At 31.6% G+C, this 16814-nt stretch overlaps 2 protein-coding genes across 2 annotated transcripts in view; both read right to left on the bottom strand.

Annotated features, from left to right (window-relative positions):
* Window positions 1-12: 12 nt before the first annotated feature.
* Window positions 13-10376, bottom strand: LOC111617672 (receptor-type tyrosine-protein phosphatase H-like). The gene is made up of 7 exons (XM_023358956.1): window positions 10202-10376; window positions 9839-10129; window positions 5938-6210; window positions 5545-5763; window positions 2444-2590; window positions 1774-2055; window positions 13-1190 (listed from the first exon to the last, which is right to left on the bottom strand). Exons 1-7 carry the CDS (start codon window positions 10230-10232, stop codon window positions 883-885), a joined length of 1551 nt encoding a protein of 516 aa, XP_023214724.1. The 5' UTR covers window positions 10233-10376; the 3' UTR covers window positions 13-882.
* Window positions 10377-10894: 518 nt separating this feature from the next.
* Window positions 10895-16814, bottom strand: part of LOC111617675 — a 36118-nt gene continuing 30198 nt past the window's right edge. The window contains exons 8-17 of the mRNA XM_023358958.1: window positions 15941-15982; window positions 15538-15834; window positions 15221-15433; window positions 14972-15151; window positions 12478-12750; window positions 12152-12400; window positions 11881-12069; window positions 11697-11807; window positions 11343-11633; window positions 10895-11258 (exon numbers count right to left, since the gene is read on the bottom strand). Of these exons, the coding sequence (XP_023214726.1) occupies window positions 10969-11258; window positions 11343-11633; window positions 11697-11807; window positions 11881-12069; window positions 12152-12400; window positions 12478-12750; window positions 14972-15151; window positions 15221-15433; window positions 15538-15834; window positions 15941-15982 (2135 nt within the window). The 3' untranslated portion in view covers window positions 10895-10968. The remainder of the gene's footprint in view (window positions 11259-11342; window positions 11634-11696; window positions 11808-11880; window positions 12070-12151; window positions 12401-12477; window positions 12751-14971; window positions 15152-15220; window positions 15434-15537; window positions 15835-15940; window positions 15983-16814) is intronic.

Genomic DNA, 16814 nt, shown 5'->3' with positions numbered 1-16814 from the left:
CAACGAGTTGCGTAACTTTCCCGGCAAAAAAATTTAAAATTGCGTGTGGCGCCATCTGTTATAAGATTTTCTATTTCGTGAGAAAGAGAATCGTTTTTCCACATTTTTATTACCGAAATGCACACGAAATTCACATTTAAAAATATAACAAAAGCACTTGGATGAAATTAAAACGATTAAAATGCCTATTTCATCCACGTGTTTCTGCTACTTATAAAAAAATAATATGGAAATGAAAGAATAAAGTTAAAATTAGCTAAAAAAAATATACAAAAGAAACAAAAATCGTAACGAAATATACAAAATAAACATCTGGAATTTTAAGATAAGAGATATAAATACTTATCAAAACAGCATTAACTGAATGTAGAATATTATAGAATGGCTTTAAAGTAATGGAACGAAACAAAGTAAATTTCTTTTCTAATTTAAAATTCCAGCTTAATTTCGTGTTGAAAAATTAAGAAAATAATGATCTTTAACACAATTACAAGCCATTTAAATAACTAAAAACTGTTTATTCTGAAAGATTTCATTATAATCTTCTTTTAAAAGATCTACAGTTTGATTTAAATTAGGCTTTTCTTCAAGATCAATCAATTTATAATCTCTTTAAAGGGGGAGAAAATACTGTAATTTTACGTAAATTATAGTTTTCCCCCTCTTTAAAAGAATTTTGACTTTAATCGTTATTTGATTGATAAATTTATAAACATTACACGCAAATACATAAATCAATTTAAACACGGGCCTGGACCTTTTGCATTCTTCAGATTAATCGATTAGTCTATTGACAAGTTACTATTTAAGGCCGTTATACAAAGCTGCGAGTGTATATACAGTATATATATCTTTCAGAAAATTCTCGTGTTAAACGATGTTTTAAAATGCCAACTTACGAGACGTTGTAGTTACAGATATTTCTTTTGTGTTGCCAGCTGCTGTGTTGTCGACGTAAGGTGTTACACCGACTTTGTAAGAGGTGTTGGACTTTAGAGGTGATACAGTCACTTCGTTTTTTGTTACGACCTTTTCTTTCGTTTCTCTTCGCTTTCTAGAACTTGTTTTGTCGCTCCACGTCACTAAATATGCTAAATTATTCCAGGTTCTTGTCGGGGGGTTCCAACGGATGGTTAATGACGTTTCCGTGACGTTAACCACTTTCAAATCCTGAACCTCTCCTAAATTTACTGTAAATATTTAATATTAAATTAATTTTTTTAAGAGTAAATCAGAAATAAATATGAATGTGATAGTGGAGTAAAAGTTTTTAGTTAAAATGTTTATAAAGGTTTTTTAAGCTAAGATTTTACGTAATTGGTCGATGTAATTAAAAGCAAAAAAAACAGTCATTGTAAATCAACCAATCGCATAAAACTTAATTCAAAAACCTTTACGCCATTGGTTGATTTTAAAATACGAAACTGGTAGAGATTCGCTTACATCTTTCCATTTCTATTTCATTAAATATTGGACAACCCCATGGCTGACCTTGTAATATTTAATTGTAATTTTTTCCCGTTATGGTTAGCCTGAGAGAGATTCTGAGATTTAACCAATCGTTTTTAAGATGTTTGTATCTTCGAACATTGTTTACGTTTAAATATCTTACGAATAATTCAAAGGACTGCCTATGTTCTTATATACGTTTTATCTTAAATTTTCTGTATTTTACCATCATCTAAAGTATTTTTTTGGTATTTATTTTCGATTTACACTACATATCGGCTATAAAGAAAAGAAATCCAAACTTTATAAGTATATGATACATACATGCAGCTGTAGAAACGTCAACTTCTACCGATTTTCCGGAAGAAACTCCATTGATGTGAGGTGATACACCTACGATGTATTTGGTGTTCGGTTTTAATCCCTCAACTGTAGCCTTTTCGGTATTGACTATCATATCATTTGTTTCTCTCTTCTTGTTGCTTTTCGTCCACGTAACCAGATACGATAACTGCTTCCACGACTTTTCTGGTGGGTCCCATTGAATTATTATCGAATTTTCTAACTTGTCAGAAACTCGAAGATTACGAACGGATCCAAGATTCACTAGAATGGAAAGAATTTCACTTAAAACCATGGCTCTAAAACAGAATTACAAATAGAGATTGTTGTATTTTTAAAGAGTTAGGACGTTTCTTATGCTGTCAAATGAGTTCACATTTAATAAATTCGAGAGTAACGAATTTGTCGGCGTATAAGGCGCACATTTTTCCCGAAAAAAATGCTAAATTACGGAAATGGGTACGCCTCATACGCTGGCAAATACTATAATATATATATATATATACAGTTTTTTAAATTTTTACTAATTTTACACGTGTAAGAGGTAAAAACGAATTTAGTAGCTCAGTGTTATCAGTATCACGAAGTTACGCCGCTTTATAATTGCTTGAAACTATAAATTTACTTTAGAAATATAAAATTTAAAGCTTACAGTTTCTTGATGTTTTACAAACAAATGATTTTTCTTCAGTACAACATGTACACTCGACATTTCCTGTCGTTCCATTTGGATATACATCGTAGGAACAGCACAGTGCATCCTCATTAGAATCCGAACAGTTAGATGCTAATTGATCACCTAGAAAAATCACACTTTTAGGACTATTATACACTACTCTATATAAAATTTAATTAAATTAATTATTTATAAGATATTTTATTTTACATTCAACTTATAATTTATTAAAATTGAGAATAATTTAATTTCTCCTGGTTTACAGTCAACGTACAGGCAAGCAAACGTTCGACGTTAATATTATTAAATAGGAAGCTGAATAAAAAATTTCTTATATTAAACGAAATATAATTTCTAATGGATAGATTTGCTTTTAAAATGAATTTTTTTAATGTAATTTTACATATTTACGCTAGTTTTTGCAGGTTTAAGTGCATTTTAAATAGTTTTTAAATTAATAAAATTTTCAAAAGTTTTAAAAATAATTAGCGAAAATTTGCATCCAAATTAAATTAAATCATTTAATATTTTACGTGAAATTTTCTAAATAAATTAATACCAAAACAAAATATATAATCAACAAAAAATCATGTTTAATAAATCTATGTTCGCTATACTGTTATACGTCATAAAGTTTTATCAAATATATTTAATTTTTAAAAATATTTACAAACGTAGCAAATGATAATTTAGAAAAATTAGATAATTTTTTGCCGAATTATCATTTTTTAAGGTTAATATTTAGTTAAATTATTATAAAAATGAGAGTGTTTAGTAACATCTTAACACTCGTTTTTCATATCGCATAAACACGCAAAAAAACTTATCTTCAAGGCTTTATTTTTAATTTTTTTAAATTTAAGGAGGAAATATTTTTATATTTTTCTTACTCTAAGATAATTTTTTGAGTAATTTAAATGTCTAGAGATAAGATTTACAGTTAGAATCTACTCACAACTGCACGTCACATGTCTGAAAATTTAAATTATCTATGAAAAAAATCGTCCTACAATTTAATAATTTATCAAAATTGTTTCTAATTATATTATTTCGAGTAAATAGCATAATTTTAAGACGATAATTTGAATAGAATTATAAATTAAATAAGAACCTAAAATGAAGATTTAACATCATTTTAAGCTCGTATGTAATCTATAATTACGCTAAAATTATCGTCTTAAAATTTGTAAAATAGTTGCGGAAGCACGTAGACGAATTTATGAGTTTATCATTAATGAGATTAGTCGAAAAATTTAATTTTGAAACTTTATTCCATAACATACAGCAAAGAGGATAACTAAGCGAAACATTTTATCATTGAAATGTGTTTTTTAAAGGAAAAGAGATGTCTTTTATTAATTAAAAATTAAAAATTTTAGTTAAACGACATGAAATTGTTAACGATCAAAGATATTTTTTAATAGTAAACGTTTCATTTACCATTGAAATCACTTCCAATTCGTTTACCATTCGTGAATCAACCATTCGTTCACAATTGAATCCAATCATTCATTTACAATCGAACCGAATTACTTAGTTACCATTGAATCGAACCATTTACTTACCATTGAATGGAACACTTATTTGCCATTGAAATGAACCATGCGTTTACTATTTCAAATTATGATAAATGAAATCGTGAAATGGTAGAAAAAATTAATCAGAAAATCCCCATTGTTTCAAAATTCTTAATCTTGTAACAATTAGATTTATTTCATGAAATTATTTATTGTTTTTTTTTAATTTTATTTCATTTCGTGAAGATTTAATCCTTTAACTCCGTTAATTTAGTAATATTCGTAATACAGTATTCTTCAATAAAAATAAATTATCGAAAATTGCTAAAAGTAGTTTCGTGCTTGAACATAAGAATTTCTTTCGAGTAATTAAAAGAAATTCGAAACATAAAAGTAAATTAAATCGTAAGGAAATATTTTGTTTATGTAGTGATAAAAATTTGTAAAAATTATTTTTAAATACAAATTTTAATTACTTTATCGTAAAGAAAAATATTTATCTAACATCACTTTTTACGATTAGTTTATCAAGATCTTTTATAAATAAAACTAAAAAATATTTAGTTTTTTAAAAGAAATTTCTTCTCAAATTACACTTTTTATCATTTGTAATAATGTCAAAATTTTGATCGATTACATTTTTTATATTTATTTTAAGATGATTTTTTTTCTTTTACATAACTTGAATTCCATGTAAAAATATAGAATGTTGAAAAGCTATAAATGTGATAGATGTGTATAAATCATTACAGCTATACAACAAGATGTAGATGTTGGAAAGGTGTAATATTCTAAATACCTGTAGTTGCAGCTTTCCAACAAACTGTATATGTGTATAGAATGTGTAATGCATTAAATCAGTGCAGCTTTCCAACAAGCTGCACTGATTTAATGCATTGTGGCTTACAACATTCTAGTCTACTTTGACTTCTATGCACATCTATAGCTTTTTGGAAAGCTGTAATAATTTAAAACTTTCACTTTTTCAACATTCTATACACATGTAAGCCTATATACTGTTCGAAAAGTGCAATAATTTAGAGAGTTATAGCTTTCTAACATTCTGTAATCTAATCTGAATTCTATTCACATCTAAAGCTTGTTGAAAAGTTGCAATTATTTAAAGCAATAACCTAAACTTAATTTCATATAAAACTACAGTAATTTATAACATTGCAACACTAATTTTATTTGAACTCCGTATAAAAACTACAGAAACTTGTCTTGTCTGAAATTCAGACATTCCAACAATAATGCTGGAAAGTTGGAAATACTTTAAATCGTTTCAGCTTATCATTATTCTACACTCCAACCTGAATTTTATACAAATTTGTAGAATATTGAAAAGTTTCAATGATTTAAACCGTTTAAATATAGGCCTATATTATTGAACTCTTTAAATGATTTAAAGTGCAATTTTCACGTTATAGAATTGCTCACTTAGTTAATTTAAACATATTTTAATCAATTTAGAACATAAAAAAATGTGTTATAACTGGTTAGATGATGATTAACTCGTAACTTTCTCTTCAGAAATAATTAAGGAAATATATTATTTACCTTCTTTTGACAGGCTGGATTTTCTCATGTCGGTCCAAATACTGGATTTTTGAGAATTAAATAATGATTTAACACGTGGATTATTGTTTAAAGAAGGATCCACTAGACCTCCACCCGACTGGCGACATAGAGAAATGGCATCTCTCCACGGTTTCTTCTCTTCCGGAATCCAAAAACAATCTAAATCTTTTTGTATCTGCTCCGGTTTACACGTGGGATCTGAGAAATTAATTGTGATAAATTATTTTCTCGGATTTATTAGGTTTAAGCGCTTTAAGCTTAGCCGATTTACGCGACGTGATGCAACGAGAGCGAGTTTTAACTCGCTCTCGTTGCATCACATGCTGGTGCCTGTACAATTTTCTACTTTTGTAACGTTAATATAAGACTTACAGGCGATAAAATTCGTTGTGTGGTTGAAAGGCTCGTCTTCGTCTTCGTTGTTAACGTTCACTTTAATGGTATAATTTGCCCCTGGTTTAAGCCCCGTTATAGAGGTTCCGCTGGGTTTACCGATGACTTTTTCAACTGGTATCTCTTTCCCCGTGTCTCCGATTTCGTATAAAGTGATGTTTATTGGAGTGCCTTCTTTATCCATAAATTTGGGACTTACAATAGTCATTTCTCCGTCTTCGTTGATCTCGAACTGCAAAGGGCTGCGAGTATCTACACAAAATGATTTTTCTTATAAATTAATATCGCTAATTAAAACTTACGACACAGTTAACATTGCTTAACATATCTTAAATATACAACAAATTAATAAAATTTTTTTTATCAGATTTATCCGTCTATCACACTTTACAGCTATGTTAAAATTATTTACGAAGCGATTCGCCTGCGACTACAAGCGTGCTCGCCAAGCGTCTTGTAATGTAATCGAGATGGGTTGATAATGATAATAATAAGCGCAGAGCCCAAACGGTTAGTTAATACAATTTTAAACATTGAAAAAAATGCATAATTTACCCCAGTCGAAAAGAAAATCTTTTCTACTACTGTTGTTTACTTAAAAACATATTATTTTCTTTTAAAATTAAGTAATCGATTCAGCGTGTATCACACGACAGTCGCATCGCTGATCGATTTCGATGACGCGACTGTATTTGAGTGATAGCTTATGGATATTAAAATCTTTTTCAAAAATTAAAGGCTTATTTTAGAATTCGGTTTAAATTAGTAATTTGAAATAAGAATTATTAACTATTCAGAATAAAATATCTTTTATCACGCTCGTCGCGTCACGAATCGCGACTTGACGCAACGAAACACGATAGAAATTCATATTCAAATCATAGAAAGAAATGGTAAAATTTATTATTTTTATTATACTTAAAGTAAGCAAAGCAATAAATTATTAATTTCTTTTCAATGTTATCCCCATACACTTTAAAGCGCCAAAATTCTTGAAAATTTGGGAATAATTTTTTGTCTATATTTAGAATTATCTAACTTATAGTCTAACTTGAATCCTGTATGATAATACATAAATGCTGGAAAGCTTTGATGATTTAAAGAACTGAAACCTCTAGCATTCTGCAGTCTGACCTGAACTCTATAATAGTACACAATACACACAATTTCCAGCATTACGTACTTTTATACAATGATTTAAAGCACTTCAACTTTTGTATACTTCTAAACAACATTCTAATAATGAAAAAGTATAATTTTATACAACTTACACGAAAGTTGGTGGCATGAATCATAGCATAGAATAGAACAATAAATGCTAGAGAAACTTTAACATTACTATTAATCAAGTATTTAACAAGCAAACGAGTCAGCGAAACTTTTAAAGATCATTAATCTTTCAACAATGAAATCCGCTTAAAGCAATTTTTATTTCTTTTCAAATATGCTTACAAATGTTTGCTTAAATCAAACAAATTGTTTCGTTTGTTTGTCATTACTGCCAATAAGTTATTCTCTAAATTGAAAATTAAACAAATATCTTTAGCGGAGGGTGTTTTTGCAACGCGCTCTACAGACTCTGAACAATTGTGATTAATTTATCTTTCCTAATGAATCTTTAACCTTTCGAATGAAAGATTCTATTAATGTATTAATGTTACAATTGTATTCGTGTTCTAAACAACTAAGATTCTCTTATACTACATGCATTATCTGTCTAAGAAGCTAGATATGCAGATTTTCAAACTGTATTTCATTAAGTAAAATGGAGAATTCGGCTCGTTTTCAAGTAATTTAAAAAATATTTTTCCAAATTTATATAGTGTAAACCATTTGATGAAAGTGGAAACAATGGTACACACTTAAATGTAGAAGCTATTTACGAGTCTCTACTTTTAATTTAGGTAATGATAACACAAAGAGAATGGAACAGGTGAAAATGGCTTGGTCAATCACAAATAGGATCCTCGATCCCTTTTTGAAAGCCATAAAAATATACGAATTAAATCAGCAAGTAAAGAAATTTTTAAAATTTCAACAACGAGTTGCATAACTTTCCCATCAAAAAAGTTAAAATTGTGTGTAGAGCCATCTGTTATTATATGATATTTCATTTTAAAAATTTTATGAAATGGCAAGATATGTAATTTCGAGGGTAGAGTAGAGATAAGTTTTATTTTTGAAAAAAATTGTAAGTGCTAGTAATGAATAAAATCATTGTTCGATCCCACTCGAGATATGACACTTAATCCCTCCTTTATCTTCCCACCCCTTCGATCTTTAACCACTAAAATTTAATAGCATCAATCTTCTTAATATAAAAACCTCCCTGAAAAATTTCAGAAATTTTCGACAAAAGGCACAGCAAAAACAATCAAGCTTCAAAATGGGTGAAGAAAATCGTTCCATTCCCACACACGCAATAAATCCATACCTTGCATATGCAGAAAAAACCCCAACTTTTTTCGGAATTTTTCAATGTTTTGAGGGTTCCCGAGTCAAAAAATATAAAAATCTTGGGTGGAGGGGTAGGTTTTTGGCCGTCGCTGCTACATATGGCAATCAGGAAAGTAACAAATTTGTCTCCACTTATTAATACAAACTAAATTATCTCATTCTCCTATCGTGTTTATATATAATAGACTAAACTCTGGGGCCTTCTGTATCAAGAGCCCGGTCTGAATGACTCTTCTGGTCCTTTATTTGGACCTGAGGTCACAATATCTTCTTCAAACCTCGCATTTTATTGGTGTTAATTATTCAATCAACTTGCCTGCTCTCCTGTCTCCTCCAATCAATAGAATCCTTCCAGTTTCTTGCAAATCCCCACTAATTTATCAAAAATGTAAACATTCTATCGAGGCTGGGCTTACATTTATTGTGGTCCTAAACTTTAACATATAGTAGGCCCTTTCACTCCACCAAATTATATTACATGTAAAAATGTGGGATCCTAAATTGCACCTTATTTAGCTTATGTGCAAATCCAGTCAGGTGTTCTATAATTTGCATTATTTAGTTAATTATTATTATTTTATTAACAGTGATGAAATTTTGTATTGTACAACTGTTCTGGCTTTATACTGAGATATAATTATTCATTAAACATTGAGGTATTCTTACTTTTCTGGGTTTTATATATAATAGACAGAAAGTATGGTTATCGATCAAAAACAATTGCCACCCCAAGACTTTTAGATTTTTGGACTTAAATGACCTTCAAATGTCGAAAAATGCAAAAAATTCGAGGGGTTTCCAGTATCTATGGATGTAAGTGTTTGGGGGGGCACGATTTTGTTCGCCCTCTTATAAGCTTAATAACTCCTGTGCCTTTTGTCGAAAATTTCTGAAATTTTCCGGGGAGGTTTGCGTATTAGATGGGTTGATGCTATTAAATTTTGGTGATTAAAGGTCGAGGGGGTGGAGAGATAGAGGTCACGTGTCGTATCTCGAGACACGTGACCTGTTAATAAAGCTTTTACTCGCTAATAACGAGTACAATTTACAATTTTTTTTTATAAAACTCATCTGTACCCTCAAAGTTAAGCTTTTTACCAGTTTATAATAATAACATAAAAAATCATTAAATAAAATCTTATAACAGATGGCGCCACACACAATTTTAACCTTTTTTCCTGGAAAGTTAAGCAACTCATTACTGGATTTTTATTATTCATTTATGAATAATACGTCAATTAGGCACTACAGTCAACTTATTTATACACCGATATAAGTAAAGCCATGCGGCACGAGATTACAACCCCCATATAACAAACAAAATATCAATTAAAACAATTAACCTACCACCTACAATTATTAAGTTTAAAATAATTTAAATTGATAAAATAGCATAATTTATATTGAATTTCTTAACAGTTACCTTCTAAAGTTGTTGAAGTAACTTCCTCGTAATTTCCAGTAAGACTCTCAATTACAAATGGTGCCACGGATACCACGTAGGTTCTTTCGGGCTTTAATTTTGTTATTTTATATTCTACATCGAATAACGTGGAATTTCCTTTATCTTTCGATCTTCCATTCCACTTTTGTGGAGTCCAAGTTACAGAATAGGATTTTATCTTCCAAGAAGTTTTCGGTGGTTCCCATTTAATCCACAAAGAATCGTAAGTGGCATTCACAACTCTGTAATTCTGAACTGTTCCTAAATCGACTGTTAATATAATTATCGTTTTAAAAACGAGAAAACTCGTAATAATCATTTTCTACAATCGACTATTCTCACTTGGCACATTTTTTTGGCATATGACCATCATGTCTTCACTACAGCACGAGCAGGTTACAATCCCAGCTAAAGTATTGAAGGAACAACATTTGGCTTGTAGTCCGTCTTGACTATTAAAAGTTTCGTCTCCTGGACATTTCTTTTCTATAATTTCGACTGAAATGAACAGGAATAATTAATTTGGAAGTCAGGAAATGAGTTTAAACATTTGGCTGAAGGTATTTAATATATACAGTCTGAGTTAAAATCAATGACGGATTAAGCTAAGTAGGCTTATGCCTAGGGGCCTGAGGGCAAAGAAAGCAAAATGGTTCGATTGAATGTATACGAGAGTATATTTTTACGTATCTAGAATATAACAAATTCCTAAATTAGGCTACTAACACATATTCGGAAGTACAGTAAAACCTCGATTATACGTTTTTAAGTCTCGCTTGGCATGTGTGGCACATGACTAGAGAGGCATGATTTAGGAGGACCCGAAATTGTAGAAAATAAAACAATTTTGTCTCCGCAATTTATAAATAAAATTCCATAACCACAGTTACACGTTACAACAGCAGTTTACGANATATATATATAATAAATGTAATTAAGAGGAGATATTTCATACAGATGCAATTCGTTATTCACAAATAGAAGGAGGCCCTACCCTCTATCTATGTTTAGTGCAGACCAATTCGCACGGTGCAATGTTGAATATAAGCAAGTTAGAGCTATAAAAATATAGGTTTTACAGTTAAAAATTCATTCGGAATACGAAAAAATCAGTATAAAAACTTACAAGCTAGGAAGATAAACGAATGATACCAAGGATCGTCAATGGATTCATCCACCGATTTAGTGACAACGCTATAATTAAGCGATGGAGTCAAGCCTTTAACACTCATATCATTAGCACGAAGCTGTTTAGATAAAATTACGTCATCGGGATCGTTAGTATTGAATATTCGAACATCCAGTAACTCTTCTTTACGTCCCATATCTTTCAATTTAGGGCTGGTTATCGATACTGTTCCATCCGCACTTATCTCGTATTTGGCAGGAATTCTCGGATCTACAACATAAAATTGTACTCTCCTGCAGCTTTATAGCATATTTAAGGGTTTAATAGTAATTAAGCAATGTGTATGTAACCCACCCTTTAAAGTTGTTAATGTTTTAATGTAATCTTCTCCATAAAATCTCTTATCCACGTCGGGTGTTATCTTCATCTCATAAGATGCTTCGGATCTTAATTCTTTGATCTGTACTTCAGCTTGGTTCGTTATTAATTCGCCCACATCTTTCCTTCTTCCTATATCATTTAGGGGTCTCCATTCGATACGATACGATGGGATATTCCATAAGGTCGAAGGTCGAGACCACGTCATAGCCACGGATTCAAATGTGACATTGGAAATTTCTACGTTCTCCACCTTTCCTATGCTAACTACGTGTTTTCTATCTTTAATATTACGTTCTAGAATTGTCTAAAAGGTAAAAATAGCCTTACATTCAATGGGTGATTGGCAGAGAAGAACACTAGCATCCTCGCAGCATTGGCATTTTGTTTCTTCCTCCATAGAACAACACGTTTCTTCCGTTTTATCTGCGCAATTATCCTCTGAAATAAAGTTAAATTGTGAATTAAAACATAATAAACCAGCCAAAATTTATATATTTTTCAACTTGTTTACCGAGATTCGAACCGTCTAGTTTAATCTTTTCGTATTTATTTAAGTACGAGCTTATACTTTTTAATTGTACCAATGACGGTTTCCCTAATAAGCCGTTTTGCCTCTGACAATCATTTGCATCTTTGCCATTTTCCTCCGCCCAGAAACAATTATTTAAATATTGTAATTGATTCCGGCTGCAGTTGGGAACTGGAATTTTATATTTTAATAATATAAAACAATGTAAAATTATATCAAAAAGCCCGAAAAGATTTTTATCTACGTTACTTACAAGCGGGTAAAATAAAAGAATACTTCCAAGTATCTCCGAGCATCGACACGTTGTAGTCGTGACCCGGTATTAAACCTGTTAATGTTATTTTTTCGGCTTTGTCACGCGATGTTACTTTGTGATTTCCAACAGAATCGATAGCCGTTACATCCAATATTTCTTCGGATTTTCTTCGAGAGACAAGTAATAAACTTGCCATACTTACAGCTCCATCCCATGTAATATTAACAGCAATCGGATTGATGGGTTCTACAACAATAAAACGCATTACATACAGTGCCGGATATATATTAAACTGCACAAATATCATATTAATGGTTAGTTACCCGTCATGACCTCGGTGACGAAAGGAGTTTTTAACTTCAGAGGCTTTAAAACCGATTCTACTTTAATTGTATAATCGGTAAATTCGGTTAAATCCTCTAAAGATTTTTCATATTCTGCGACAGAATTGCCGTATTTCTGACATTTATCCTCCAGACAAACGTACACGTCATAAAAAGTCGGTTTCCAAAGTACACTCGGATCTCTCCAAGAAATATCTATTGTTGTAGAAGTTATCGCTTCTACTTTAAATTCTTCTATTTTCGCTACTAAATCTATTAAATAACAACGAAAAAATATATATTTTTTATATTTAATAAATTAAATAAAATCTCTAACGTACCACGCTCTGTAAATTTACAGNAATCGTGAAAAATAAAGACATTATTAAATCGGCTAACGTTGCGAAAGGAGTTAAATCAATTTCTAAACAGAGATCGAAGACATTGGATCATGTTGAGAAATTACTTTTGCTTGGATAACTGAAAAACAGTGTGCTGGCGACATCCTATCAGAAGCAATTATTTGCGAGAAAGCTAAAAAGATACACGTTGATCTTATGAAAAATCAAGCAGAAACTAGCCAGGAAAGCGAAGTGTTTAATGTCAGCCATATTTTTTTTTTTTTACATGAGAATGGATTAATCATTTTTATATTACTTCTTACGGGAAAGGTTGGTTCGGTATACGTCCTATTCAGTATAAGTCCAAACATCAGGAACGGATTACGGTCATATACCGATGTTCCACTGTATATGATTAAAAATTGCAGCCTAGGATTGTGTTGCATCACAATAAATAACTACTTGTTGTTTTTTGGTTTCATGTAGAAAATTTGGCATATCTTATGGATTGTTGATGATATGAGTTAAATGTTTAGCTAGTTCCTGGTGAAGGATGTGAATTCTTTGTACCAGAAATTATGAATGTTGTCTACATCAGGTGCTGTCCAGTTGTATGCTTTCTGCATTGTGCAATGGATGTCTTGTGTATTTATTTCAACACAATGCATACTAGGTATGTTCTACTTGTCTTCACTCTCTTCTTTGATCCAGTCTGCTTCTGCATGACAACAGTAGACCAAAGGGAAGACCAATAATTTGGGAGTTCTTCTTCAGTGGATTTGGTATTAATTTCCTTGTAAAAGAGTTTTTCGTTGTTTATGAATAATTTATTTTATTGTTTCCGTACAGAGCAAATTTTGTAATGTTTCAGTCACCGTGCTTTGGCTACAAGATTTTGTTTGTGTGTCAATGTATTATGCAATGTGGACATTGTGTTGTTCATGCTTAATGTGTCTTTTAATTTTCTTGAAAATTTTTAAATTATTTCATTAATGTAGGAGTTGTTTTGTTATTAGCATATTGTGTCATCCTGCCTAGTTGCTGTCTAATATTGTTTATTTGTGTTTCTATTCTTCTTTGCCAGGCAGGCCTCTGAAGGGTTTTGATTTATGTGCTTCTGACTGTAGATGTAGTTTTAGTCCATGGTAGGTCACAACTGTGACCGCACCAGCATAGACTAGTGTGTGGATGTCTGAGTGTGTAGAAATAAAATGAATGCAATCTGGTAATATGCAAGTGTTCACATAGAATTTTCTTTACTAGTTTATAAGTGTTGATTTTGAGAATGTGTGACTGTCATACAGAGTCAGTGCCTGTAAATTTAGTGAATGCTTCCTGGAAAAGAAGACAGAGAGTATGAATTAAATCTGAATCTATTTCAAAAAGTAAATCAGTGTTGATATTGTCAGCAAATAGTGGTGAAAACAGTATTGTCAATGCATGTATCTTGATGATTCTGATAGATTAAGTGATCACTGTTAATATTGAGAGTATTTGTTTATTGATGTAGTTTGGTCTTTTTTTTTTTTTTATCAACAATCCTTTGTTAGTGACAGCGAGGTGAGGATATTGTTGTGTGAATCTATGTTATAGTTGCTGTCTGTATGCTGTCAGGTTTGTTTCAAGTATTGTGATGTAGTAAGTATAGATGATAAACTCATTCATTTCCATTGTCCATTTCATCCATTGGCGTGGTTTTCCAGCCTTTGTGGTCTGTGGATGCATTGCCACAGAAACCTGAAGGCTAGGTTGGTTTCACAGATCTGTTGAAGGGATTGCAGTAGCCATGCTTGGGTTGGTGCTGTAGCAACCAAAGGAGACTGTAGCCCAATTTTAGAACATGAGCCTCTGCCTAAGCCATGAATGCAGACCTTGTTAACTCAGGCAACATCTGAGCCAGTATCATATTTAGGTCTGGTTCTACCATGATAAATATTTCCACAGAATGTGGGTGTGGTCACTCTTAGCTTCATTTCTCACCACAGACCTTACTGGCATGGGTGTCCCTACCAGGAGCTTGTGCTCCAGCCTGTATTCTTCTATGGTTCAGTAAAATTATTGAGATCTCCCACAATGACCAGATGGTGACCACAGGAGAGTTATCATCATTATTAATATTATATTTAATAAATTAAATAAAATCTCTAACGTACCACGCTCTGTAAATTTACAGATAAACGGTAAGAGATCTTGACAGTTGCCTCCTATAATCCTCATCCTTCTGTTCTCTTCAGTGGTGTGAAAACACGACTCGCTAGCCGAAGTAACACCCGAATTTCGACTAGATACAGGAAAGTAATTGATCCTGTTTCCATCCGTCCAACGTCCCCTTTCTAATAGAGATAATATTTTAATTTTATAAAAATGCTAAAATTTAATATTCTCGAGTGTTTGATGCTAACCAGATCGTTCCAGTTTAGCACCGGTCCAGTAGATTACGTCGGGTTCGGAAATTAACTTTCCAATTTCTTTAAATTCCTGCTCGTTTTCTAAACTGATCAAATGTCCTCTGCGTTTTTGGCATTCTTTTTCCGATTCCTGCCACGTTTTCTTCTCGGAAACTAACTGATACAAGACGTAGAAACCATTTCTCTCCCTCACTTTATCCGGTAAACCTTGAAGGAAGAGGATGAGAGAGAGAAATCACGTTTTATCAGTGGCAGAACTTAATGTTAACTCAACTTTTAAGATATATAAATGACTAAATTAACATTTTTACCGGTAGCTAAGCGCGTGTTTCCACAGGGGTAGAGTTTTTCTCCGAATCTACACTGTAGATCGAACGTGTATTCCGTTTGTAAAGCCGCTGTGGATACGAGGAAGTTATTTTCCTTAACTTCGATCGATTTACTCGTTGCTTCATCTTCTGAAGTAACATAGAATGATATAATATAAGAATCGGCATTCCAGGATGAGGTTTCTCCGAGTGATGAGGCTACAGCTTCGTTCCAATTCACTCCGATGCTCCCATTCCAATATACGTAAGCTTCTATGGGTATATAACACAGAAAACCGCCTGGAAATTTGGCCAAAAATCGTAAAATTAAAGCTCAAATTTGAGTAAAATAATAAAATTAGAGCTCAGATTTGCATAAATTATCAATAAAAAACACATTTCTTACCAAATTGGGAGCCCTCCTCCTCCCCAGATTTAGAGAAATCGACTGAAAAGATAATTAGATGTTAAATTTAAATTATAGTTTTACTGATTTTCTTTTATTATAATTAAGTTTGTACAATACGTTAAAGGATTCTGAATTACTTATTATTTTCTATAATTATTTACAAGAGCGTACGTTGCATTGTCTGTCGTACGCTACTTTTTCAAAAACTCTATCGTAGGATAATGGAATTGTTGGGACGACCATGTTTTTAGTTGCGAGAATTATCTAATTTATTAATTTTATAGGTGTGTATCGATCAGTAACAGCGTAGTGTTCTGTTAAATGTTTACAGATGTGATGCGACGAGCCGTCGCGTCGCGTCTGAAATCGAAAACGAGTGTATTAATACGAAAAAACTAAGTGAATAAAATTGAATTACGTTGAAACAGTGTGAATATTTAAGAGAAAATGTTTTTTCTGAATATAAATAAATATTTTTTTACTTATTTTTGAACGACGCGCCAGCGCACGCGAACAAACATTAAGTTTTGGCATTTTTTAAAATTCAATTTAAAAACTTTATAAAACATTTTTTACTTAATATAAGGATAATTGTATGCAATTATTACGTTACTTTGAGTTTTATATGCCATTTTGCCACAAATAAAAATTTTGTAGCAAAACGTGACTCGACGCCCAGTCGCGACGCGCTTACTAAATTTTCGCATACAAACGAGATTTTCTGAAAATTTACATTTCTAATTGAATTACCAATAAATTTAATAATATATTTCTTCATTTCTGTGAGAAATTATTCGTTAAAATTATTTAAATAGCTTCATTAATAGGCCTTGTAGCGACGCGCGCGCTAAAAATAAAATGGCGCAATCTC

The sequence above is a fragment of the Centruroides sculpturatus genome, unplaced genomic scaffold, assembly GCF_000671375.1.
Source record: "Centruroides sculpturatus isolate CEXI.00-Female unplaced genomic scaffold, Cexi_2.0 scaffold1526, whole genome shotgun sequence".
Lineage (NCBI taxonomy): Eukaryota > Metazoa > Arthropoda > Arachnida > Scorpiones > Buthidae > Centruroides > Centruroides sculpturatus.
Note: the sequence above shows the minus strand (reverse complement) of the source record. Positions and strands in the feature narration are given on the sequence as shown.

Coding starts and splice junctions, on each gene's coding strand:
- LOC111617672 (XM_023358956.1), bottom strand. CDS start 10,232: ATGATGGTCATATGCCAAAAAAATGTGCCAA. Junction 5,764..5,937: donor CACAACGAATTTTATCGCCT/GTAAGTCTTATA, acceptor TTAATTTCTCAG/ATCCCACGTGTAAACCGGAG. Junction 1,191..1,773: donor TGACGTTTCTACAGCTGCAT/GTATGTATCATA, acceptor AAATATTTACAG/TAAATTTAGGAGAGGTTCAG.